Genomic DNA, 26,984 nt, shown 5'->3' with positions numbered 1-26,984 from the left:
TATGGATGTGTAAATGAATGTGTATTCTTGGCTGTAGAAGGCACACAAGCTAACAGCGGCAAGTGGTTAAAATGTATATCCACTTATACAAGCTCAAAAACAACTTGTGTTGTTTGAGATGCTGTATTTGAGCAAGATGGAATGGAGCTAGCAAGAATTGAGAGCCTAATTTGTTTCCTGCTTTACAGCTCTGTGCTCAGGGACTCGGTCCTTCCTCCATAAACAATGATTTGTGATTGATGAATCCCCATGGCACTTCAGCTGCATCATCTCCCGGCCTGCCGTCCCACGGTGACCATCTTCACACCTCTGATTGGTCCCAAGCTGCGGTCTCCTGCGGAAACAGCGCAGGCCGTATGGCAGGTGTGCTGCGGGTGTTGGCTGGTGGCGAGCTCCTTGACTGATTTTGTTATCGCAAGGGATGAGGATAATGAAAGGCTTGGGTGTTTGTGTACTGTATGTGTATGTGCACGTGTGAGATTACGCTCTCTGAGAGGCCTCAGCCTGCTATTTTGCCCAGGAGGTAGGAGCACTGGCAGTGCTGGTTGGCTTAATGCTGAGAGATTAGGCCTCTCCGCAGAGGTAATTGCTCACAGCACGCTCTATTAAAGACAAAAGGAAAGAAAAGTGCTATATGGAGCAACAGCTAATTTATTATGTGCTGTCCGGCTACGTCTTCATAGCACAGTGACTGTGTAGGGTACTGAACCACCTGCCCGTACCGTTTTAATTAGTGTAGTGTTTGCACACAGACATGATTTTGACAATGTCCCAGAAACATGATGAGCTTTTGGTCCTGAAATAAATGTTTTACATGTGTTTACCGAATGCTTTTTCCTGACTCCGCTTGAGGGTCAGTTTCCAACACTTATAATGGCTCATAAAAACATAGCAGCGAACTAAACTAAGTACACTTTTTTATAGTTTTTTTTTTTTTTTTTTTTTTTTTATAAAAAGTTAATTTAGTTGTAGTTATTTTTGTAAACTAAATAAAATTATAAACAGTCTTAATATGCAGCCCATTCTCACCCCCAAGGCGTCACTTAACTGACGCCTTGGGAAGCATTTGGATATGCTTCAATATCTGACGCTTTAGTCAGTTAGATGACGCCCTAGGATTGCGTGTACCCTACCCCCACCCCACACCTAAACCTAACCGCGTCCTCTAACTGACGCTTTCCTTTAGCGTCAGTTAGATGACGCCGTAGGATCGCGTCATGTAAGTGACGCTAAAGGGCGCCTAAAACGTCAAATATTGAAGCATGGTCAAAGGTGACGCCTTGGGGTGAGAATGCGTTGTAATATGTGTTTAATCATTATCAGTGTTGAGGAGTAGTTAACTACAAGTAGCGAAGCTACTAACTTAACTACATTTTTCAGTAGCTTGGCAGTAGCTCAGTTGCTTTTTAAACATTGTAGCTTTTCCAGTAGCTAACTACTTTTTGCAGCAAGTTGCGGTGTAGCGCGAGCAAAAGCTACATTGCGTTTGTCGAGCCTGCGCGAATCATGCAAGGATATTCTTCTTGTTAGATTACAAACTCATTTTGTGCCATTACTGCCACCTGTTGTTTAATCACGCATCTTGCGGCTAACGGTTCACTGACGTACAGAAGTGTGTTGACACACCCATATTATGATTGTCCATGATGGAGCAAGACGTGACGGCAGATTTGGAGGATGGAGAAACAACTAACGTTAATTACCCATGGCCTTATTTGTCCAAGTTCAATCAGTATTTTTGAGAAAATGTTCAACATGCACTTTACGCTGGATGTATATTTTGTTCTTGCAATGTTGTAGGCTATTTGTTGCAATTTTGCTCTTTTAACAAACAGTCTGAGATATTTGAGTGTTATGTGTAATAAAACAATACTCTTTGAAATCATAATTGTATTGCATTGTTTTAAACACTAAATATTTTACTTAAAACATTCCTCAGACACTTATTCAGTTATTTATAATTTCTTATTTATTCAAAAAGCAAAAGTAGTTTCAATGTAGCTAGCTACTTTTTGATAATAACTTTTACAAAAGGGTAGCTTGACTATAGTTTAACTACTTTAACTTACGAGTAGCTTGTAGCTTGTCAAACTAGTTTCAGAGTAGCTTCCCTAACACTGATCATTATATGTGTGTGTGTGTGTGTGTGTGTTTTTTTCAGAAGAGAAAAATGTCGATTTTTATGGTTTTAGTTTTTAGTTAACTAAAATAACCCTCTTAAGAACTCAAAAAGAGAAATAACAGTATGAAAATTGTCCCTTTGTTTATTGATTTGTGTGTGTGTGTGTGTGCATCTGGATGTAGTGGCATGGTGAGAAAAAAGTGGGAGCGGGTAGATAGCAAGATCAATAGCTCCGCATTCTAGGCATGCATATTTTCTCCTCTTGCCTATCTTTTTTTTACTGCAAGCAAGGAAGCCTTTGTCCCCACTTCCCCACTTGTTATTTTCAAGCTGCTTTTCTTTTCCGTCTTCAAGAAGCACAGGAGCTTTTTTAACTGTGTGAAATTACCAGCTAGCACAATGCCCTTGGTGTAAAGAGACATAATCAGCGTCACTCACGAGTCTCTCTTAAACTTTATTTAACGAGTCATTCATCTTTGTTTTGCCTCCAAAAACACGCTCGTGAAAGGAGGTGCTGCTTAACAGCACATGAAACGGTGCCATAAAAAAGCTGAAAGCAAATGGCGACCAGCCACTCTCTCTTTCTCTCTCCCTCGCTCTATGACATAGATGTGTCAATTGCAATGCTTTCTCTCCTTAACTGACCCTAATTCCCCTTTCGATTGCTCTCGTTCAGTTACCTTAAGTGGGTAGTGTAGGATTAGCGGTTTTTTTTTTCTGACCGGTCTGCTCAACCTCTCACCTCTGGATGTGCAGACCTTTCACCAGGACTTAACTACTTGAACCTTGTGATCTCCCTGTGTGTCATTTCACAATGCCCATGCCTTAGGAAGCCATAGGCTGATTTTGTATTATACGTGTGTAACCAGAGTAGGAGATATTTAAGTCAATTGTTATATAAGTCTAAATATGCTATTGGCAGATTGAGGTTAGTCTAGTTGGCTAGTTGGGGTGTGAGTGGCTCCAAGCCCTCAGGGGACGGTTTGCATGCTGGACTGGAGAGAAGATTGGATTTGTGGGTGCAAAGGTCAGCATGTGGGGGCGGTGGCCTGAGGACCAACCCGACCTCTGAAACCTTTATCATCCTACTCATGTCATCTATAGAATATCTCTCTGTCCTCCTTCTCCATTTATCTTTCTTTCTATCTTGATCTATCTATATATCTATCAAGCGTTCTCATATATCCGCCCGTCCATCTATTTATTTCTCTCTCTGTCGTAATCCAGACTTAACCACTATCACAATAATGACATTTCATTTCTTAGATTCTATCTCCATCTGACATTCCCATACAGTAAATATCTGCTTCTGGAAGCTGGTTCATAAAGCCAGCTTATCTCCAGCTGGAGTGGATTGGCCCTCTTTGGTTAACTACTTGGGCTGAACCCAGTCACATATTTTTGCATTTGCTTAAATCCCTAATTCTGGCACATTGTTGAATCACCCTGACACGACTCTAAACACTGCTGTTCCCAGCTCATTATACACAGAGGTCGAAGGACTCTTGTGTGGATGTGTGTGTGTTTATAATATCTGCATATCAAAGATCAACAGCACTGTCTGTAAAAATCTCAGCCACATTAATCTGTTGACAAAGAGCACTCTGCTGGCCAAAACGTCTCCCACGTTTTATGCCATTGCGGCAGCTAACCACACGTGGCCCGCTGAAGGACCCTGCCCGCACCCCTCATTGTAACTGGCCGTGTGATTATGTGTGCGTGTGTGTTAACAGTCTCTCCCTCAGCACCCTGCTGTTCCCATTTGCTGGTTACAGCAATAAACTGGGCAAGCCCTGGTTGTTTTAACAGCACATGTGTTGATGAGCACTCTTTGGCTTTCTCAGCATAAGAAGGACCCAATTACACTCAAGTCAGAAGTCTCTGGAACTGTGAGTAAGTGCACACTGGTGTGTGTATATTTGTATATTTAAATTTTTTCTCACTTGTTTCTAAAATGTTGAAATGACCTTGCTGTTTAGAGGTGTATTGCGCTTGTTTATGATGCCAATGGAGCGCCGCGGTGTTTCTGCGTATTCAGGCACAGTTCTCCAGCTGATATATTTGCATCTATTCATCCTCCATAATCCCACCATTCTTTTATTCTTGTCCGGTGGGGTTCAAATGTTTCTGCATTGGAGGATTGTGGAGATCCTACATCCAGAATCTGCACTGAAAATATTGCTTTTTAATGTAAAAACCACTACTGTATGCATCATAATGTTCAATCATTCGTTCGACGTTTATTAGAGCGAGTGTGTATGCGCATACACTAAGGTTAGCTGGGTTTATAAACGCTACCCTCCACATTACGCTCTCCGCACACTTCCGTCTGCACCATTAACAACACTGTGGCATGAATCATTGTAAATCGAATAGTGCACTTTGTGCGGGAATGAAACACGCCTGTCTCCGGATCATAATGGCGGAATTATAGCTCTCCCCCCATCATCACGCACGCGCTGAAGTCATACCAAACCCAATTAAGGAGAATCCGTCTTCATTTGCTGGGTTTTGTAGGCAGGCAGGCAGAGTGTCAGTGATGGGCTTTGGATTGTTTTCTTTTTGAGGCGGGGTGGGGGCCCGGCTCGTGAGGTTGATCGATCGCAGGAAGCTGGCCAGGTATTGAGGGAAGGGTGTTGTTGCGGAAGGGGCGAAGACCTTAGATAACATCATCATTAGCCGGCAGACTGACACTTATGTGCACATCATTATAGGCTTCATTGCGGATGGTGTGTGTATCATCGTGAGTATAATGGTTTCTCGAGGATAATTGTTTCAATTTCGATGTCTTGGTGGTGGTTTTTGTGTTATTATTTTTCATAATATAAGTTGTGCCCCAAATGACATACACTCCTTTTATATGTACTCATGCACTCAACCGTGTAGTGTATGAATTTTATAAAGGTTATTTTGTCAACGGAGTCTGATAGCTCCTCCCCCTCCGCTATGTAATTACATTTCACCCTTCGTTAAAGGGATACTCCACTTTTTTTGGAAATAGGCTCATTTTCCAACTCCCCCAGAGTTAAACAGTTGAGTTTTACCGTTTTCGAATGTATTCAGACGATTTTCTGATATTTAGAGGAATATCAGTAACCAGATGATTTCTGGTCTCATTGACTTAGGAAAAAAATATACTATGGAAGTCAATGAGACCAGAAACTGTCTGGTTACTAATATTCTTCTAAATATCAGAAAATGGATTCGAAAACGGTAAAACTCAACTTTTTAACTCTGGGAAAGTTGTAAAATGAGCCTATTTCCAAAAAAAAGTGGTGTATCGCTTTAAATGAGTGCATCATCTAGGTATTTAAAGTGTAATTTTTCTATTTGGTATTTTCAGTGTGAACATACTACTTACTAAACGGCATAGAATAGTGCACAAGTTCGCAAATTGGAATGCATCTATATAGTATCATAACAAGATACAGTACTATACCACAAATTGTTTCATCTGCCTATGCTGAAACTTCAATAAATAAACTGCACCACAATGAAAATAACTGCTTCATGATGGCAATGTTTAAGTTTAAAGTTTTATTTGCCAATTTCATAGCAACAGCTAGTACTTGTGGACAATGAAATTCACCTATAAATGTGTCATTGGTGCTACTTTTAGCTGTAAATTGTGCCTACTGTCACTTTGGCATGTCTAAGGCATTTATGATTCAGCAGCATAGACTGCATCTGCTCAGATCTCATGCCAGACGGCTCACAACAGAAAACAACTAGTCCCTGCATTTGTTTTTAAACTTCATGGTTCAGAATGTTTAAAATACTTTTGTTTCAGTTTGTGTTGGTTACAACATTTCAAGTAACTGGCTCTTAATGCATGCTGCTTTAATGTAAATGAATTTAAAATGTAGTGCATATTTGTAGTTTCAGTCATGCAGTTCAACTCACATTTTTTATTTTAGAAAACAGAAACTGTTATTATTTTTTTTCTTCTTCACAGTAGTTCAATAAATGACGATATCCTCGATCCACACACGCATGAATTTTTCCGTCTATGAAAAAAAAAAAAAACACAAACAGGAATATGACCTAACTGTACTCTGGAGAGAAAGGAGAGACAAATTAGTGCCGAGAGGAAGGAAAGAGATAGGAGATGAGATCTGAGTGAAGACGAGGGAGAGAGATTGAGGAGCTGAGTCCAAGAGGAGAGAGAGAACGCTATTGGTGTTTATAGATTCAGTCTCTTTGTATTTCTGTTGCAACAAGGAATTTATTTTAAGGAGGGAGAAAAGGCCGGAGAGAACTTGAGAGAGTGAATAGAGAGCTAAAGGAGCAGTTTTTGTTTGTTTGTGGAATATTGGCATTTGCAGACTATGATGTTTCCTAATGAAGTTTACACCTATAGCTCACTCAGATTGATCCTCCAGCACAGCCTTACATCCAATATTTAAACGCTCATAATTAGGTCACTCACCTTTAATACTGTTTAATTCATTTGTTGCCATGCACATCAATCCAATTTAAATCAAAAGTTAACATAAAACAGCATTTACAACTACTTTGTAATTGTTTATTTACATTCACATTTTCTCTCAAAAATAAAACGCATCGGTCATTTTAATTATAAATAAAAATCAGAACCAGATATTTATCTTTTTTTGTTCCTTTACATTGGTAATTGTAATATGATAATTCATGTAAAATAATAGTATATACAATTAATAGTAGTATATTTCATCGATTTATTTTGATTTATATTTATAAATATATAATATTTTATAACTGTAAATGGTACGTTAAGATTCAAAAATAGTTTGAAATATCTGAATTTGTATTAAAAGTCTCAAATGTGGTCAATTTTGACTTTCATGCACCTTGTTGCATCCTGTTTAGCCACCAGATTACATACTCCCAAGTTCACTTTTCACCGCACGTAATAAAAAACGTTCTAGATTATAAAACAGATTGAAGATATGAAAACAGGTGTGTTGCCAAGCTATTGTGAATCTATTTCCTGTTGAAGCATCGTCGGAGCGGGCTGTCTCTCTCTTGTTAGGCCAGCCAGAAGTCCCAAGTGTAAGGGTATAAGTCTATCTTTTTCTTCAACCGTTCTCTTGTTCTTCCTCTCTCTCTTTCTTTATCTGTTCCTCACCACTGAGGGACCTTCTCTGCTTCATTTCACATGTCGCCCGAAGGGGAAAAGGGCTACGCAAAAGAGAAGCTAGCTACAGAGCGAGAAAATGAAAAGATAGAGGGAGCAAAAAGAGAGACGGGGAGGCAGAGATTGAGAGAGCGAGGGATACTGGAGGCATTGTTCCACTCCAAGAGACACAAACAGTCTCAAGCTTTCTGGTATTCAACCCGCAGCTCCCCTGTGTTTGTGTGTGTGTGTGAGTGTGTTTCCAAAATGTTGTAATTCTACAAGCAAACCAGGAAAATGGATACAATGACACTAAAAGATCAGTCTGATAGACAAAAAGAAAAACATTTATATTTCTCTCTAATTTTCTTTCACACTTGTCCATTTTTCATGCATTTTTTCCTCCATCTTCCTTTAGCGATGTCTTCTCTCTCTCTTTCTTTTTCTATCTACATACATAAGTGCTGATGTTGAGGCCTACTGTTTGCATGAGTGGTTTTAATGATGCGCATGCAAGGCTCAACAATGAGGATGGCCCAGGGCCATTTCAACCCAGTTGATGGATAAGGCCACTGCTGTGTTGTCACCACAACCTATGTTTGTTGCAAACGTCAAACTCATTGCAAACTGAATTTGGTTTTCCATTATGTATTTTGTTGCGCATTGTGATTTGGCAAAATTCATTTGCAGTCTAAAATCGGTGAGGTTTTGGCGAGAATTATTCTGTTTTAAATAATGTAAAATGAATTGTATATGTTTAAATGTATAATAAATACTGTTATTATTATTTAGAAAAATAAAATAATAATAAACTCAAAAAATCTGAATATTTTTTATGATATTTATTATATTATATATGATACACTGTATAAATATATTTTTTTATTATATTAGTAATCACAACATTTGTTCTTAAATAATTTATTTAGTTCAGATAACATAATTTTGAGTTTCTGATGATTAAATCAATCTCTTTCATTGTATTAACTCACTTTAAAAAAATTTAGGCAACCAGGCTACTTACTTTTTTTAAGTTAAACCAACAATATTTTTTACAGTGTAGTTAACCCTTTGTGACCTGCCATAGAACAATTCCGCCAGAGTATATCTTTCTATTTTTACATGCTGTGCTGTTATTCTTTTGAGCATTTTCATATGCCATTTATCAAAATAATCCTTACTCTCCCAATTTGAAGGCTTTGTTTGTAATAAATCAATAGTAACTAGATAAATATCTCAGAAGTGCAATAAACAAAAAGAAAAACATTTTTTTTATTCTACATATTTTATTCAATACAAAAAATGGATAAATGTCAACCTCAAACTTCTCAACGTGAAAAACGTGCATTAAACAATTTAAAACTATACAGAATTGATTTGAACTGTTTACATAAATTAGTTTTTAAGATACAATCATTTTTACAAAATGTAGTATTAGTAAAAATGCCATGTAAAATATTACATTTGTGGTCAAACGGATAACATTTCGCTTTTGAATATTGATTGAACATTGAATTGGTTAAAATATAAAATAAATAGACCCTGTCAGAACAATTAATGATAAAATAAATATAAAATAAATAAATAAAGCCGATGAGCAGATGGAGAGTTCACCATCATCGGACGCAATTAGTATTTCCCAAACCTCCGTGTCCGTGTAATTTCGTTTAGACATAACGTTGTGTGCGTGTGTGTGTGTACTCCTCATCGCTGTTGATGAGTAATTAGCTGGTGATGTGGATTTACTTATTGTAGAGTTAACAAAAGTTATCATGAGCATTGTAATGTTTATCATAAGCATTGTAAAGCAGATGTCTTAACAAATGTCGATCGGGATTTTTTTTTTACGAGCAGTTCATTCATACCTATGCAAGATCGCTTTGAAAATACAGACCGGAAGTCAAAAGACAATGAGCGCAGCGCTGAAAAGGGGCGGGGCTACATAAGGTCTATAAACTTGAAAGAAATGATAGAATGAAGCAATGGTAAAAAGACAATAATGATAAGAAGGAACATATAGCAAATGGGAGTCAAACGCATGGCCAAAAGACGCAGCTTTTGACGTCACAACATGCGACACACGCATAGTGCACAGAACGCGATACGTCAATGAACCATCGGAAGACGTAGCTATCAATCGTTAGAGGGTGAAAACAACGCAACATGAGCATGTTGGAGGCATGCTCTCTGGTTTTGTATGCAAAAAGAATGATTGGGCTAGCCATTTGCTTTCAGTTTCTATAGGCTCTTAAACAGACACAACCAAACCGGAGCGCCGGCGCTTCCCTTAGTCTTAGAGGGTTAAATAATGATAAGAATAGTTCATTATTGGGGGTTAAAAGTAATTATTATAATAATAACACTAATAATAATTATTAGTAGTAGTTGTAGTATGAATTTTACATTATATCATTATTATTAGATTATTATTATTTCTTAATTATGTTGTGATGAGACCACAAAAAATATTATTCCATTGTGACACATTTTTATATTATTAGCAGTAGTGATACACTAGCATTGTTTTATTGTTAATAGTAGTATACATATCTATAAAAATCCGAACTAGCAGGGGGAAAGATCGTGTCATGATTGCTTAGTTCTTGTTTGGCCGCACAAACACCCTTGAATTTCATTTGAACTTCTTATGTTTCTTTAAAAATGACATGTTGTAAGACGCGTCTGATGATAATTATACAGCGTCCGCTTATTATTCAAGTGACCCACAATTGTCATTTCCATTTTTCCATTTGCATCAATGCAATGATAGGAACACATTAGCTGTAATGAGCATTTAATCTCCAAAGGCATTCAATCCATTCATTCGGTTTGATAGAGCGTTTGTCATGTGTTAGTCAGTGAGCCCACCCTGCAGGGGGTCCATACAGCCACGCAAAAACTCCAACTTCACACTTTTCTTTTTTTTTCTCAACGATTCATTTCATATGCATCAAAGTCTGTGCATGCGCTCAGTTCTGTTACTGTGATGTGTCAACTGTTGTGGTTCTTGTTTAACTCTCAACCCATGAATTAATGTCGCAGTAGATAACTGAAATGTCACCTAGTGGTAGCTAAGTGGAACAGTGGTATATCAGACCATAATGCCTGGTTGGATATGCCTACAGTATGTATGATTTATCAGCACATTGTTCTTGTTGAGGCTTGTTACAAAGTCTGCCCTTCAGCTTTGGTTTGTGCTCTCTGGTCTCCACTGAGGATCGGGTAAACAGACAAAGAGAGGAGGAGAAAGATCGAGACAGACGGTTAGTGATTTGAGCAGCGCGGCTTTTCTTAAGCGCTCCTGTTAGCGCCAAGGCACGGGTTGCTATCGATTAGAATATGAAAACCTAGAGGCCTGCATATAAGATTGGGGATGAGGAGGGCAGTAGAACAGAGAGGTTGCACACACACACACACACACACGAGTGAAGCAGCACAGGAAGTTGCTGATTAGGTTTGACCTGGTGTCAAGCACAAAAAAAAAAAATGCTGAAGAATGCTGGGCAAAATCACACGAAGAGAAGGGAGCAAAAAATCAATGACTGACAAACAAGCGCCTTCAGTTTACTGCCATGGAATGATGAGGCTGTGGAAATAATATCCTCGTCATTGACTCTTCTTTGCTCTGTGTGTGTGTGTGTGTGTGTGGGGGGGGGGGTGTTTAGATGTCAGATGCTGCATTAAAAGCATAGAGCTCCAGATAAATGTGTGTGCAGAGCAGTTTATTTGCCTATTCCAAAAGATTTAGAAGTTTATGAAACCGATAATTCTGAGGATGAGACACATTCAAAGCCATTGTGAAATGATGAAATGATGATAAACCCAAACCAGTGCATGTTTTGTAAACCGCCTAGTACTATTAAGGCGGGCGTACACGATACGAATTCTGATGGTCGGAAGATCGTATGTCCAGGCACACTGTACGAGTGAGTTTATCCGAAAATCCAACCCGATCTCACGGGAATTCGTACGAATTTTACGAGGTGGCTAATTCGTAACAATTCATACGACCTCACTCGTACAAATTAGTACGATTTTGCTAAATCGTACATATTTTACGAATTGGCCAATTCGTAACCCAGCCCCTAAACCTAACCACCACGTGGGTTTAGACAAATCGTACGAGTGAGGTCGTACGAATTAGTATGAATTAGCCACTTTTTAATCACTCGTACGAATTGGTCGTGAGATAGGGTAGGAAAATCGTACGGAGGCAATGATATACGACACGATTTTACGACCTGCTGAATTCCGAAGAAATCGCACGAAGTTCCGCGCTAAAAACTCTCTCATAACTGCATATAAAATATTGATACAAGCCGTGATTATTTTGCTAAAGGCTCGTTTTCAGCACCGGGAAACGGACGTCCGGTAACCCTTGTGTGTGTGTGTGTGTGTGAGAGAGAGAGAGTTACGGTAGTTACGGTAGGCTACACATTAAAAAATAAAATTTAAAGCTCTCTGAATGATTAATTAGCCCTTTTAACCACCTCATGTGAGTGTTTGCAATTAATTTTGCTGCGAGAAAGCTATAGCGCAGTGAACGGGGCTTGAGTGAGCTTGAGAGCGTTGTGAGTGAGGGCGCGGGTGCCAGATCCCGTGTTGTCAGATCCATATAATGGAAAGGTGACAGTATCTGGACTTGTTTTTTTTTGGATTAATGTCACACTTTAGGAAGTTATTAAAGTGGTTCGTAATATATTAATCTTATTTCCAAAACACAAGCTTTGAACTTATTTCAGATTTTTATATAATTTCTTTGTTTTTGTTAGTTTTTGCTTGTTTTTCGTAGCAATATCTGGCAACATTGTTCTGTAGACAAACTGTAATTGATTTTAGGAAGATACAAACGTAATGATCATCGTATCGTGTAAGAATCTGTAAGAAATCCATAACACTATCAAAAACAATAGCATAATAGTAGATATTTCAGAATTAAATATGCCAAATACTGGCCAGTAGAAACACGGCAGATGCTGTTTAGTTAACCTTTCACAAAGTCATCATCATAAAAACATTAACTGAAGCAGTGTTTCTAGTAGTCCACACCATTATCGTCTTTCTTCTGTGGATTTCCTCAGCTCCTGATTGGTCAAGTTCAGATAGATCGACAAATCGGCTCATCCAACCGCACACATGCACCTCGCGAATGCAAGCCGACAGCTCCCGAACTTTTTAGACATGCTTAAAAATTATCGGGAGGTCGAGATCTTCCTCGCACACGATACGAGCCGCGACATGCGAGCATAACCGATTTACACACGATTTCTCCCGAGTGAAAAAAATCATCTGCGAGCTCGTAAAACAGCAAAAAATCGCACCGTGTACGCCCGCCTTTAGTCTAATGAATTATATTACTCAGTGGGAAAACTTTTTAGTTCAGAGTATATTAATATCAATCATTTATTTCACATCACGTCATGTCTAAGAAGTTAACTTGAGGTCTTATGAGAGTTGTGTGGATTCTGTGAGCACAGATTCCTTGTCGGACTGCTGAATGCATCAATATGCTGTTTATTATGCTTGGCGAATTTGATGTGGGTATATGACTGAATTGATCCTCTAGCATGAGAGTACTAGTCCATGCCTGATTCCTTTCACTAAAATAATAGCCATTTCTTCGGTTGTGTTTTATGAGTTGGTTTGTTTGTGCACTGGAAGAATAGAGAAAATAACGCTTCCCGTCCTGGCATTTCAACAGTGCTTTCATCTCTTCTTTCTGCTCTCGGCTTTAATTGACAGCTGCACTGGATTATGGGCCGTGTTCAACTTCTTCGTCTGCTCTCACAAATCATTGCACATGACATGAGAGAAGAGCGTCAATCTGTGTTTGATCTGCTCACGTGTGTGTGTGTGTTAGAAACAGGCAGCAGAGAGTGCTGATGGAGCAGGTTGGCTTGAAACCACAGACAGACCCAGGGTTATCACAGGGAGAGAGAACGAATGAAAGTGGGATGAGAGGCGAAGAGATAGAGGAAATGAATTTGTAAAAAAAGCTGCGAAACCAGGATTACCCAGCAGCCTCTGCATACTCACTTTCTTCAATCTATTCAACAGCTGAATTCCTCACCATAAAAGGCTTGTGCGCTTCAAACCATCTGAAGCTTTTTAGAATTATCAGTAGCACTTTACATGAAGTGATTTTGTTACAATAGAATGCTGTTGTACTGAGCATCACCACAGCTGTGATTCAGCCATAGGATAAATGACAAAATAACAGGCTGTATTGCTACTAAAATGTATGTCACTTGACATTAATCTCTCTTTTATTGAACTGTTGTATGAAAGTGATATGACACTCACATTCATGGTAGTTCTGACTATTACACAGTCGTCACACACGTTATATTGTTCAATTCAAGTTTATTTGTATAGAGCTTTTCACAATACATATTGTTTCAAAGCAGCTTTACAGAAAGTGTTTTTTTTTTCTTCAGTAGCAGAGAGTGTTTAAAATATCATTATTGTTGTATTACAGTTATAATACTTGAATATTTTCATGAATAATTTAGCTACTATCGTAATGCATTTTAGCACTTACTGTAGTAATTCAGTTACACCTTTAAAATGTATAATGCATTAAAACATGATTAACACCCAATTTCATGGTTCGTGATACAATGCATTATACTTTATAATGTAAAATTTTGAATACATAAGCAATCTATCATACCTCTGGTTACTGTTATATATGACAATTTTGCCAACCCTTTGCCTAAGCGTTTTAAAAGTGTATTCATAATGTATGTTCATGTGATATATCTTTTCATAAATAACTGTAACCAAAGTTATAATGCATTATAATATTTGCAGATTCCTTGTTACATCTGAAATTGTTTGTTTGTTGTGTTTCAATGTGTTACATTTTCAAAGGCTTGACATAACTATTATAATGTATTATAACAGTGGTTATAACAAATAGTCATGAGACCATTATATGGTCCAAATTAATAATCATTATTTTATAATTCATTATACATTCAGGCTTTAAGTAAAGTGTTACCAAAATATTTAATGAACTAAAACAAGGGATGCACTAATGTAACATCTGTGCACAGATACAAAATGATTACTAATACAATATATAATGTAATAATAGATATCTTCCACAGCCTTTTTTTTAAACTATGATAATTAATTACACATATTTTAAAGAAATTAAAATAATAATTTTATTCATTTTGTGTTCCACATTTATTTAGCTGACATTATATGCTTTATAATATAATATAATATAATATAATATTATGTACAAATGTAATTTCTCCTTAAATGTAGTTCTACACAAAATAATTAATGAATTAATAGTTATCAACATTGTAATTAATGCTTCTGATGCTGCAATTAATTAATTTAGATTTTTTTTTTTTTTTAAGGATTAAGCATTGTTCCTAATCATAGACATGTCTATTGTATAATAAATGCAGTGGTGAATCAGAGGCCATTTCACAAGAGTGAACACAGAGTGTTTTAGTCCGTTGGTCTGAGCTCAGTAGATTCAACACACACACACACACACACACACACACACACACACACACACAGTGGTGTATCAGTGGCAGCACATAATTTTAAAGGCACTTAATTTGTTGGTTGGGATTGGCAGGCTGGTGTGAGCCCTGCTCCCAGAGGATCTGCGTGTAATTGTGTTTCATATCATAAATATATAAATAAAGCTTGCAATAATTACAAAATAATAATTCTCCTCAACTCTTTCAACCTCGCTGGTTTTTTTTCTCTCACTATCATTCACACATACACATACACACTGGCTTTTCATCTGGATGTCCTTTGCTTTTCTCAGTTTCTCTCTCACAATGCAGTGTAATGTAAGGAGTGGAAGGTAATTAGGTTGCGAGCAGGACTCTAAAGTCACACGCCACAGACGCAGAGGTGACTTTGCTCACTGTCTCATGAGTGTGTCCAGACCCCTGACAGGGAGCTGAGAGCCAGTCAGCTTAATTACTATTCACTCACTGCCCTCACCCTTTTCCTATGACTGCTCTCAGATCAGGGGTCTTTGACCATGTCAGATAAGCTGTTATTATATGCTAAGTGATGGCACTGAGCCCACGTCAGTGTTTTGAGCTGGTTTGGGAAGGTGAGTATGTGACTATGAGACTGGTTTCAGAAAGACATGAGCGAGGAAAAGAACAAAGCCTTTTCACACAACAAGAAGACTGAAAATGTCAACAAGATTATATCATTTTCAGATGAATAGCATATACAGGCTTTCTCTTATTACACATAAATACGTCTAATTAGATCTAAAACAGTGTGATGTGTGTGTATGTGAATGTCTATGTCTATGTCTACAGTATGTCTATGTGTATGTCTATGTCTATGTGTATGTCTATATGTATGTACCACCGTCCATTTGTTAATGGCGGATTTGATGGTAAATTGACTCCAAGCGGAGGTATATCCAAGATGAAGTGAGTTTGGCATGGAAAGCAAGTGTGTGTGGAAAAAAAGAGATATTGTGGCTTCCTCTGCCTCACAACTTTATGCATCCCACCAATATGCTGTGGAAGACAATTGTGGGCACTGTGGAGAACATTTCCAATTTCATGTGACTAAAGCTAGCAGAAACATGCCAAACAGAATGCTTAATCATACGAGCTGCAAACCATCATTCTTTGCCGTTTTTCCTTGTTTGTTTGGAAGCAATGGATGATTTTTGTTCACGCTGCTTGCATTATTGTTAATCAATGCATTTGACACAGCTTCACAAACATATGCTTCATTTTTGATTTGCAGGAAAGAAAAAACTCGAACTTTATTTCTTTTTTTTTAAATCATTTATTTTTTATATTTACAGTAATGCATTGTTTTTTTAAGTACTGCTCTATGTTGATTCTTTTCATTTGCGGTTGTTATTTTTTCTTTTTCTTTGGTTTAAAGTGGTTTTCTTTTCTTTAGGTTCTCCCATGCCATCCTCTCTCTCCAGTCCATCAGTCACTGAGCATTCCCATTCTCAACCATCCTCACCCAATCTCCATGACAACAAGAGTTCCGTCTTAAGTAATGCCACCACGCAGGCGGCGCAGGACTCTGATTCGGAAGAAGAGTACACTGCCGTTCTCTATAGACCCGTAACACAGCCTGCCCCCAGCCACAGCTGTAATGGTAAGGTGACCAGCCATCTCTCTCTCTCTCTCTCTCTCTTTCTCTCTCTGTGACCTCCCAGGTCTGCAGCGTGAAGGCTGTGTGTTCCTAGTAAAAAACACTGAAGTGAACTGTATGCAGGTCTTGTCTGGAAAATTGTATTAATGCGAATGAGAATCTCACATCCAATCAGAGGTGTTTAACCTCTGAGTAGGTTAGGAGGATGTGTAATGGACTTAAAATTGCACTCGAAAACCCATTTTGCATGCTAAAAATCATGCTCAATTGAGAGCTGCTCAACTTGACTGAACTTTGAATTTAAGGGTTGAGTTTAAGGGATAGTTTAACCACAAATTAAAATGATCCGTTTGTTTACTCACCCTCATGTCATTCCAAACCTGTAAGTATGGCTTTCTGTAGAACAAAAAAGCAGAATTTTGGAGGAATGTTCACACTTCTTTCTTCTATACAATGAAATTTAATTGGGAACAAATCCTTTAAAGTTAAAAAATAAACTAGGCCATATTGTTGGTCCACTTTATTCCAAGTCTTCTGAATTCATATAATTATGGAAGCTTGTTTCCGCCACTTTTTATTTCCACCACTTTTTTGTGACTTTTTATCTCACAATTCAACCTTTTTTGTCACAATGCCAAGTTTACATCTCGCAATTCAGAATTGGGTGATATAAAGTCGCAATTGTGTGTTATAAAGTCAGAATTGTGAGATATAAACTCGCAATTGCGAGAAATAAACTCAAAATTGGGATTTCTAAAGTCAGAATTGTGAAACATAAAATCTTTTTTTCCCCCCCGAACGAAGCTTGTTTCCGACACAGAAGAAAAAAAAACATTTAAAAGATAATTGCGACTTTTTATCTCACAATTGCGAGTTTACATCTCACAATTCTGACTTTATAACACAATTGCGACTTTATATTATGCAATTCAGACTTACATCTCACAATTCTGGTATATTAAGTCAGAATTGCGGATGTAAACTCGCAATTGTGAGATAAAATCTTTGCTGTAGGCAAAATCACAGCTCGGACATTGCGCTATAAAGTCGAGTGGGTTTTTATGATACAAATTTCATTCGTGAACTATCTCTTTAAAAAATAGGCCACGAATACAATGTGTGTGCTTTTACTCGGAGCGCATTCTGTTTTATGTGTTCTGTTCTCATCTCTCTAACAACTATGCGTTGAGCCTCCTCCTGTTATTGTTTTCATCTTGTGTCTTTTCAGGCACTAACACAAACAAACACTCCGCTGGTGTGTTCTTGTCCTCATGCACCATGACCTCTGTGTCTTTGTTTGAGAGCCTTAGGAGCTCCTGCTGTCATCAACATCATCTTAAGCCAGCGTCCCACTAGCCGATTTTTCATGCGTATGCTTCATTTACATAGTCATTGGTGAATCAGAGGGAGTCTGTAAGCGCCGCCGCGTCTCTCAGCGGGCGAGTGTTAACAGCCACAGCAACCAAACTCCCTGCCGACCCTCTGAAAACATCTAGCAAACTTTAAAAAGTATCAAAGGCAGTCAGATGTGGCCTCTGTTGTGGCCAATAAGCTTCTTCTTAATGAAAATTTAATGTGACACTATCCTGCTCTGATCTGATCCAAAAAAAAAATCCTCACAAAACCATTAATTTCATTCTAATTCCAAGGGCAGCTTGCACCAACCCCTTCGTTTTTGTTAAAAAAACGACTGTCAGGATTTTCTAAAGCCACGCAGTGAAAAAGTAGCATGGACAGTTATTTTTGCGGCTGACTATCACATTTACATTTGTAAGAGTTTCACTTTCAGGCGCAAAGTCTATGGGAGAAGAGTTTACTCATCAATTTACTGGTATTTGCACCAGCATTTAACTCCCCCCAAAAAAGCAGCTTGACTCTTGGTAGATTGCGTTGGTCGTTATGGAAATGATCCGGATGCCTCTGTGTTCTTTCATTTGTGTGTGGTCTGTAGATCATGTGCAGAACTTTCCATTCCCATCACCATTTTTTGGGGTGAATTATGCTCTAATGCTAATTCACCGTTGGCTAAGCCCCGCCCCCCTTAGTTACTGTTGTTACATCCGTCAAACTTCATCTGCGCTCTGCGTGGCTTATGCTGTAACAGCTCTTCCTGCTGAAATGTTATCAAACTTTTATAAGGCAGCAAATAAAGTGTCCGATAGAAGTAGGCAAAAGGGGATGCAATATGCGTTCGAAGGCTATATTCAAGACATACAGGTGAAAAGCAAGAAAAAAACAAGGCATCCAAAATAGAGGCAAAAGCATAACGTTACCGGTCACAGTCAATAAAATTAACCACCGCATTTCCTACTAATCGAGACAGAGGCTGGGACTAACAATATCAGGGAGCAACACTGTTCGTGCAAGCTGGGTAGGTCTCTATTCACTTCTATAATCGTTATTACAAAGCAAACGGACTACACGAGTACTGTATAACGTCGTATTTATTAGCAGCGTGTGCTAGCGTATCAACAACCGGTATGAGAATCGAAATAATAACCTAAAACATTATAAAATGGTCAAACTAATATAACTTCACACTCACAGTAAGGTTAGAAGTAAAAAAGATGTGCTTGTTGATTTTTGCGTGGTTTAGCTGACTGAGGACATCCACACAGTTTAACATTAATCCAAAGACGACACTTGTCAGTGTCATTTTACTTCGGTTTTTGGAAGGGAAAAAACGGACACCCCCCTCCAACCTGTCTGGGAAACATGTATCTGTGTTACAAATGTCCGAGGCACAACGTTTAACCATATTTTTGATAAAATTATGACGGTAATAGCCTGCCGGGACCACAAATATGAGACACCTGTGTTGAAAGTCAATGGAGCGCTGTCAAAAAGTGTCGGACCTCTGTGGTAGCTCGTTCTTGGCTGCGCTGTGATTGGTCAATCTATATTCTAGGGCGTGGCTTAGCCAAAGGTGAATTTGCCCTGTTTAGTAAACACAAGTTCGTGACTCTCCTGTTCGAACCCGTTCATCAAAATGAACGAATCTTTTTCCGAGTCAATTTGTTCGTTTCGTTCGTTGAATGAACCAAATGACTCGGAAAAAGATTTGTTCATTTTGATGAACGAGTTCCAACAGGAGATTCACAAACGTGCGTCACAGAACAGAGCAAAGCGAGCATTTGAGCTTCTAAAACTTAAAATTTGTTATTTATTTATAAAATTAGCGATCGTTTCGTTTGATAAGACCCTTATTCATCGTCTGGAAACGTTTAAAGCCCTTTGAACAGTTTGCAGTTTGTACTGAAAGTATCTTTTTGGACTTTGAACCATTTGGTTCCCACTGAAGTGCATTTTATAGAGAAAAATCCTGTAATGTTTTCATCAAAAACCTTAATTTCTCTTCGACTGAAGAAATAATGACATGGACATCGTGGATGACATGGGGTTGAGTAAATTATCAGCAAAAGTTATTTTTTTTTTTTCAAAAGTGAACTACTCCTTTAAGTCTATATAAAAATATATATATACAGTATATATATATATATAGCTCTGCTATTTCGTCTTCATGTGACAATGGATTGGAGAGAAATGTCACAGTCTTTCATTTTGTCTGTCACCACTTGTCAATTCTTAATCATTGAATGACAGAAGCAGTTTCAGCTAAACCCCAACTAAAATCGATTCATTTCAAGTCGGCTAGTGAAACATTGGCTTTAAAATGTTAAACACTTATAAGCACATTTGAAACTTATAAATGAGTGGTGTTACAGTTATGCTCCACACAATCCAAAAAAACTGTATCTTACTCTTTAGCTGACATTCATTTTAATCAACCTGCAATATCACCAGCAGTCTTGTCAAGAGTCACTTTCTTCACTCTGTGTTGTTGACATTGGTGTCAATGTATTTTTACCTCTAAAAGCCTGCCTTAAACAGAAACATTTCATTTGGCCCAGTATTTATCCATAATGAGGATGATTAGATTTGCTCTATGAGGGGAATGCACGGAGTTACTTTACCATTGTTTATTTGGGGAAATAGCGTGGCAAATTGAATTTAGGGCTCTCGTCTGCATAATTCTGCAGCGCTAAAGGAAAGTATGTTGTTTTAAGGACACTTTATAGGATATAAGACTTTATGTCTCCCTGCAGTGACATCAGAAAAGGTTGACAGACTTTACTTCTGAGCTCAAACAGGACCACACATGTCCAGATGTTTACAGTATGCATGCTTTTAAAGAAATCTCACCTTCTTTTCATCCATACAATGTGATCCAAATCCTAATCAAAAGCAGCCAGTTAAAAGAAGAAAAAAGTGGATCAGTGTCAGGCTGTTCATAATGGAGGAGCTTTTATCGGGCTTTCTCGATAACCATCTGAATTCACAGTGATGCAGCTTGACTATAAAACCCCACATTTACCGCCAGTAAGTCTTTTAGGCTGGCTTGCGTGTGGCTGTCAAATGGGGATGAGGAAGCACTCCAAGCACTGACGTCTCATCATTTGAAGTGATCGTCAATATTTGTAATGAGTGGAGGTGCTGTTGCTAATCGTTGTGGAGACGCAGGGGTGCCCGGGCAACTTAGCAGATCAAACTGGAATGAGGGTAGAGAGAGAGAGAGAAGGTGGGACAGGTTGAAAAAAGGCTCCAGTACACATCCTCAGAGGTTTTCATAGTCTGAGAGTAGACTGAAGGTCAGTGCACCGGCTCCTCTCTCCAGCCCTCCATATTAAAGACATGAACTCTGACGGCAGAAGGAACTGGAAAGGAGGAGACAGAGGAGATGAAGGGGAGGTTGAATTGGAGCAATGAGAAATTTCTATTTATTTCAAGAAACGGCTAATCTTTTTTGACAATACTTACAGTACTAACACTTACTATTATATTATTTTTCTGTTCTATGTATTTATTTATTTAACTAACTGGCACTTGTCACAGCACTATACTGTTGATTTGATTGCTTCTATTGTTCTCCTCATTTGTATGTCGCTTTGGATAAAAGCGTCAGCTTCGTTTAGGGGTTACGCTTAGCCTCCTCCCGGTCAAAAAAAGACAGAAGCCTTATTTTTTTTTTTTTTTCCCCAAGGAAAAATAATTAAATATATTTTTGTTCAAAAATATTTTTTTTATTATCTTTTATTATCTACTTTGCGTTATTTTATTTATTTATTTCAATAAATGCAACAAGATCGCCACCTAGTAGCTTTAAAAATATGTAAATATGTGAAATGTCCTGGAACCGCCTGTAGGCTGCCTGTAGCTTCCTATAAACACATAGAAAGGCTTTTTGATTCCTGTTGTTGTTTTACTTAATTTCTCCATCTTATTCGTTTTTTTTATTTACATATATATTTTGATATTCTAAAAGACTACTTTTTTTAAGTATCAGGTTTTGCATTATGATAACAATCAAACAATAACATTTGGTTAGAAATGGAACAAAGCAAACAGTTCTCTCTCTCTCTCTCTCTCTCTCTCTCTCTCTCTCTCTCTCTCTCTCTCTCTCTCTCTCTCTCTCTCTCTCTGTGAGTGTGTGTGCGTGCATTTGAGCGAGTTTTTTTATTTTGCATATTCTAAAAAAATGCTGTTGCAGCCTTTCCAGTTTGTGTGTGTGTGTGTGTGTGTGTGGGGGGGGGGGTATCTGTGTAAGGGTATGCGTGTAAGGGTGGGGTACCTATTTGTGTGTTCACATACACTGTAAAAAAATATTTTCAAGATTTGTTACCACAATATATTTTTTTTTTCTTTTAGTCAAATCAATTTAAATAATTTATTTAGTTCAGATAACTTATTATTTTGAGTTTCTCATGATTAAATTAATCTCCTTCATTGTATTAACTCACTTTTTCCAGTTCAATCAACTTAAAATTTTAAGGCAACCAGGTTACTTAATTTTTTTAAGTTAAACCGACAATATTTTTTTACAGTGTAGGTAACACAACCAAGTATTACCAGTCACCAAGTTTCATCCCATTCCAATGAAGCAAAAAAATTAAACATTTCAAAACGTAACAGTTTTCATCATTTCAGACCGAATACGCCCAGAGGGTTAAATGTATTTAATCACTTCATGCATCCTGATCAATCAAATTGCATTTAATAATTTGTTAAATTATACATAAATACACACGTTTTTAAGGACTTGAATCACAAAATTAATTATGTATTTATTGGATATAAGGGGTTATTTACCCACAGATCAAATGTAAAAAGCATGTGCACAATTCAATTTAAAAAAGCACAAAAATATGTTAACTATTCAAGCATTCCTCTCTGTATAATTCATCTGCATATATGCTAGACGTCTATGCTGGAGCTTTGCCTTTCTTTGTGAAAAAAATAAGAATAATGATTGAGAAAAGGGGTCCATAGAATAATCACACATATTCTGGTCAAGACGCACTCAAAATGCAGAGTATGGATCAGAAGGATAGACAGACAGACAGCTAACAAGAGCTATGTCCATCGAGAGTGGTTACTCTCCGCCTGCGTAACCCATCCAACATGGACTCTTGTTGTCAATTAGCCAGCGGGGGGTCCTGTTGAAGCTGCTAGTGCACCGGGGTGCAGACTCTCTCAAACTGAGACTCGGGTCACCAGTCCTGTCGGGCTCCTCTTCTCTCACGCACCGTTTGCTATTGTCAGGTGCAGTGGGCATGAAAGCAGCAATTTTATAGCACAGGAACTCCAATAACGTTTACCGGGGCCGACGGAGGCCTCCGACTCCTGTGCCTTGCTCACTCAGCCACGCGTGTTGCTTAAGTTCCTACTGTTTTTCACTTTCTTTTTTCCAACTTCTATACTCTTCACTTCCTCCTTGTTTTTTCTGTGAACTGGTGTATGGGCCACAATTTAAATTAGGCAACCACAGTGCCTTCTAGAGAGCCTTTACTATGATCCAGCTCCAGATGGGGGGCAGTAATGGTCCATTGGGGCTGTAAAAGTTGATGAATCAGGGTTGGATGCAGATCAGAAGCATCGTTCTCTCAAACAGAGAGAGGTTAGGTAAGGGCTAGAATAACACCTCTGAAAATAGATTCTGAGAGCTGTTTGGTTTAAGAGGACCACGCTCCCAAGGCTTTGCATTGTACAGCATGATGGAAAACAGAAAAATCTCAACTAGATCTTATTTAATTTTGATAAAAACAGTTAAATGCAAAACAAAAATTTCAGATAAATATAATACTATCATGTATAAACCTTACGTTTGCTACAAAAAAAGAAACAACATAAATAAATCTCTGCATGAGCAAATTTTTTTCACATACATTGCCATAATAATGTAGACAACAATTATTGAATAGAATATTCAATGTACAGCATCTATTTGAAACAAAATAAATATAAATATATATGTATTGTTGATATGAGTATATATATATATATATATATATATGAGTCCTTTCTGGAGAAAAAAATAAGTAATTTATTTATTAATTCAAAACTTTTAAGCGGTATTGTACGTGAGTAACTTCAACATAAAAGTTTATTTTGTTCACTTTAATATAATGCATATGAAGAATCATATACAAATGTTAAGTGTGTCCAAATATATAGTGTTTGAAAAGCTCCTGCAAAGCACATCTTGTCTTCCATCACTGTAATATGATGCAACTCCACATAGGGTTATTTATAATGGATTTAAGTTTTAAAGATTAATATTGTTCTTTACTCTGAAAGGCTCCTTGTGTATTGTCTTGCTGGAGGTCTGTGTGTGTGGTTGCACCATGGTTGCATGGAGTCATTTTGACACCAGTAATACATCTTTCTGTCTGTCTGCCTCTCTTTGTGTATAGCATTTACTTCACTGGGCTGGTAGGAAGAGCTTTCACTCGGGTTAGATGTAATTGGGAGCGCAACTGTATGTCAGTTACAGTTCAGTGTAACACTCAACTCTGCTCACCTCATTAAAAGGCGTGTGTGTGGGTTGGTTTGTGTTGCTTGGCACCCCTCTGCTGCAGCAAACATTCATTCTCACCTGCTCATTAAAAATACATTACCACCCTAAACGTTTCGTCATCAGCTTTTTAAATAATGCTCATTCTTCCTGAGAGCTGTCGATGTCAGACAAGGTAATGCGTTGTCCGGCACCTGGCACAGCTAGCGATTAGCCTGCCCATCAGCTTGTAAATGATCACCCCGCCTGAGCAAACCCCTAACCTTGAGCGTACTCGTCGTGGATATTCATGAGCTTCCTGCTGGTCACGGTTAGCCAAGCAAAACCTGTTGAATTAGCGCAGATACTACAGGAAAAACTATTTTCCAAGCCGTTTTTGGCACATAGAAGGCACTAGGCCTGAGGTTGTTGAAAGGACAACACTTTTCAAATGCTTTCCCTCTGCTTTGCTCATCTTAAATTGGAAGCTGTTTATCACAGCTCTGCATTCAATTTGAAGTTGCATACAATATTGCCTCGGAAATACAACCTTGCACTTTAATTCACCTCCAAGTGGTAATATCAGGGGACTCATCAAAGTGGAAAAAAAAAATAATATCCCTCTAAACCCCACAGCAATTACTCTGAATTACGGCAAATTATGAACCTGCAATTCAGCTCTGAGGCTGAGGATTAATGTCAGACTCCCTCCACTTTGTTGGTACATCTTAAATTGCCTTTCACTACCAACACGCAGTTTGACAGTTTGAAAAATTTACAACCTCCTGAATGGTGTAATTACTTTTCTTTGTTTCCGTCTCCCTCGCTTTTCGAACATTTTTTCTTGAAATATGATTTTTTATTTTATTTTTTTCACCAGAGTGTGTCATGCAGGCTAGAGGTTCGATTGATCTCCAGTAATGATTTGCCCTTGAGTTTGTCAATATTTAAAAACCACTTTGTCCCCCAGAAAATCATAGACAGCCAGGCAGATAAATGTCACAACCTGCTGATATTTATCTTTTATAAATAGCACACTGTCCGAATGTTTGACGAGCCCTAATCCTTGGCGAGCAGGAACAGGGAACTGGGCTTTCTCTTTTCCATTAGCTTGACCTACAATTTCAGCGGTGCCGCCCAAAACGAGGGGCCTCTACTTTACCTCAGACATACCGCCATTAATAACCGTTCAAAGCCACCATCTGCTTTTCTTTGATGACGGGAGCCCACATATCTCCCACAGTGCCACAGACTGGTCGAATTTTGCAGAGTGAGTCGAGTGGTGAGCTGTCCTTTCTGCCTCTGTTCATTACTCTTTAGTAATGGCTGTTCTCTGTTGGGGGTTGATGCCAAATTGGCTGTTAGAGGCCAGAAGCCCACACTGGCAGTGGCAATATAGGAAAAGACAGCAGGAGAGACCTTGAATCACCCACCTTTTTTTCTTTTTCCCCCACCTCCTTTTCTGTAGAATGGATGTCTTCTCTTCAATGCACCCATATCGGTATCCCTCCCCCCACAATGCTCACCGGGCCGCACACACACGCACACACACACCTGTCAGCCATAGACCGTTCACAAAAGAGGCATTTTCAATTCTGTCTGGGTCATTGATCAGAGGGTATGTGGTATCCGGTCCAGATCCAATACAAAGAGACAAGGCCTACATACAGTGACAAAGGCTTGATCTTTCCTTTATAGAGGAAAACACTGATTTTAGCCTCTCATCATACAATTATAGGCTAGTGTCAAGCATTTGCTGTAGCTTAGCTCTGGCTTTTAGCTAATCAAGTAATGCTGTTCTTTTGTTTGTTTTTTCGGTTGCATTCACAAGAAAGTGAATGCAACTGAAATCCTGCTTTCTGTTGATTGTTTATTACTCTACCGCAAGCAATCTAAAAGAGTTTTGTTCAGAATGTACTTTTACCGATCAAGTTGTTTTCTTTTGTTGCATTATACGGATGCTGATTGGTTTTTAGATGAATCATTTTGTTTAGGGGGACCATAGTATTTCTTGGAGTGCTTGGCATGATGAAACATGATTTATTTTAGGTTTTATATTATTTTAAAGGTGCTATATGTAACTTTTCTTTTAAAATGAATATTTTTTTATTGCCTGTGTGTGAAGGGGTTGTAATCACATATTACAATGATCTACTTGTCAGGTTTTTCTATTTCTTCTCAAGGACAGTATTCCTATTTCAATGTGAAGTCTCCGGGTTGGCTTTTCTGTGAAATCCATCGGCTGTGACGTGCATGCGCGCTCCCGAGCGTCTCTCCTCTTTATCTTCGAGCGCTCTTGTAAAAATTGGTTGCAAACCAAAGGGGGCGGTAAAACTCCTAAGCGGTGAGCAGCCGGTAACAAAAAGTAGTCGAAGAAGAACGGTCTCGTCTCAGTTCTCGCGCATGCGCCCATAAGGAAGTAATGGAAAGTCGAATAAAGTCGTTATTTACGGGTTTTTTTCGCACAAAAAGTAGTCTCGTCGCTTGATAAAGTTATAGTTGAGCCACTGTAGGCACATGGAATATTCAAACCTTTTCTTTTAATGACTTTCTGGGCCGTCAAGAGCCAGTCCCTCAGGCTGTCTATGGAAAAGTGATCCAGCCCTCAGATTCAATCAAAAATATCTTTATTTGTGTTCCGAAGATGAATGAAGGTCTTACGGGGTTGGAACAGCATGGGGGTGAGTAATTAATGACTTAATTTTCATTTTTGGGTGAACTAACCCTTTAACGATTTAGTATAGTGCATAATTCTTGTGTTCCATTAAAAAAAAAAAATCATAATTTCAAAATTGTTTTGCTTTGGTAGG

At 38.3% G+C, this 26,984-nt stretch overlaps 1 protein-coding gene across 11 annotated transcripts in view; it reads left to right on the top strand.

The window, feature by feature from the left end:
- The window catches only part of tenm3 (teneurin transmembrane protein 3), a 343,805-nt gene that overhangs the window by 193,333 nt on the left and 123,488 nt on the right, over window positions 1-26,984 (top strand). For 8 of the 11 annotated variants that reach the window (XM_089132127.1, XM_089132129.1, XM_089132128.1 and 5 more), the window contains one exon: window positions 16,140-16,346. The exons of the other annotated variants lie outside the window; for them this stretch is intronic. In XM_089132127.1, the coding sequence (XP_088988253.1) occupies window positions 16,140-16,346 (207 nt within the window). The remainder of the gene's footprint in view (window positions 1-16,139; window positions 16,347-26,984) is intronic. 11 annotated transcript variants of the gene reach the window in all.

This window comes from Pimephales promelas, chromosome 6, assembly GCF_988280905.1.
Source record: "Pimephales promelas chromosome 6, fPimPro1.hap1.1, whole genome shotgun sequence".
In the NCBI taxonomy this organism is placed as follows: domain Eukaryota; kingdom Metazoa; phylum Chordata; class Actinopteri; order Cypriniformes; family Leuciscidae; genus Pimephales; species Pimephales promelas.
Note: the sequence above shows the minus strand (reverse complement) of the source record. Positions and strands in the feature narration are given on the sequence as shown.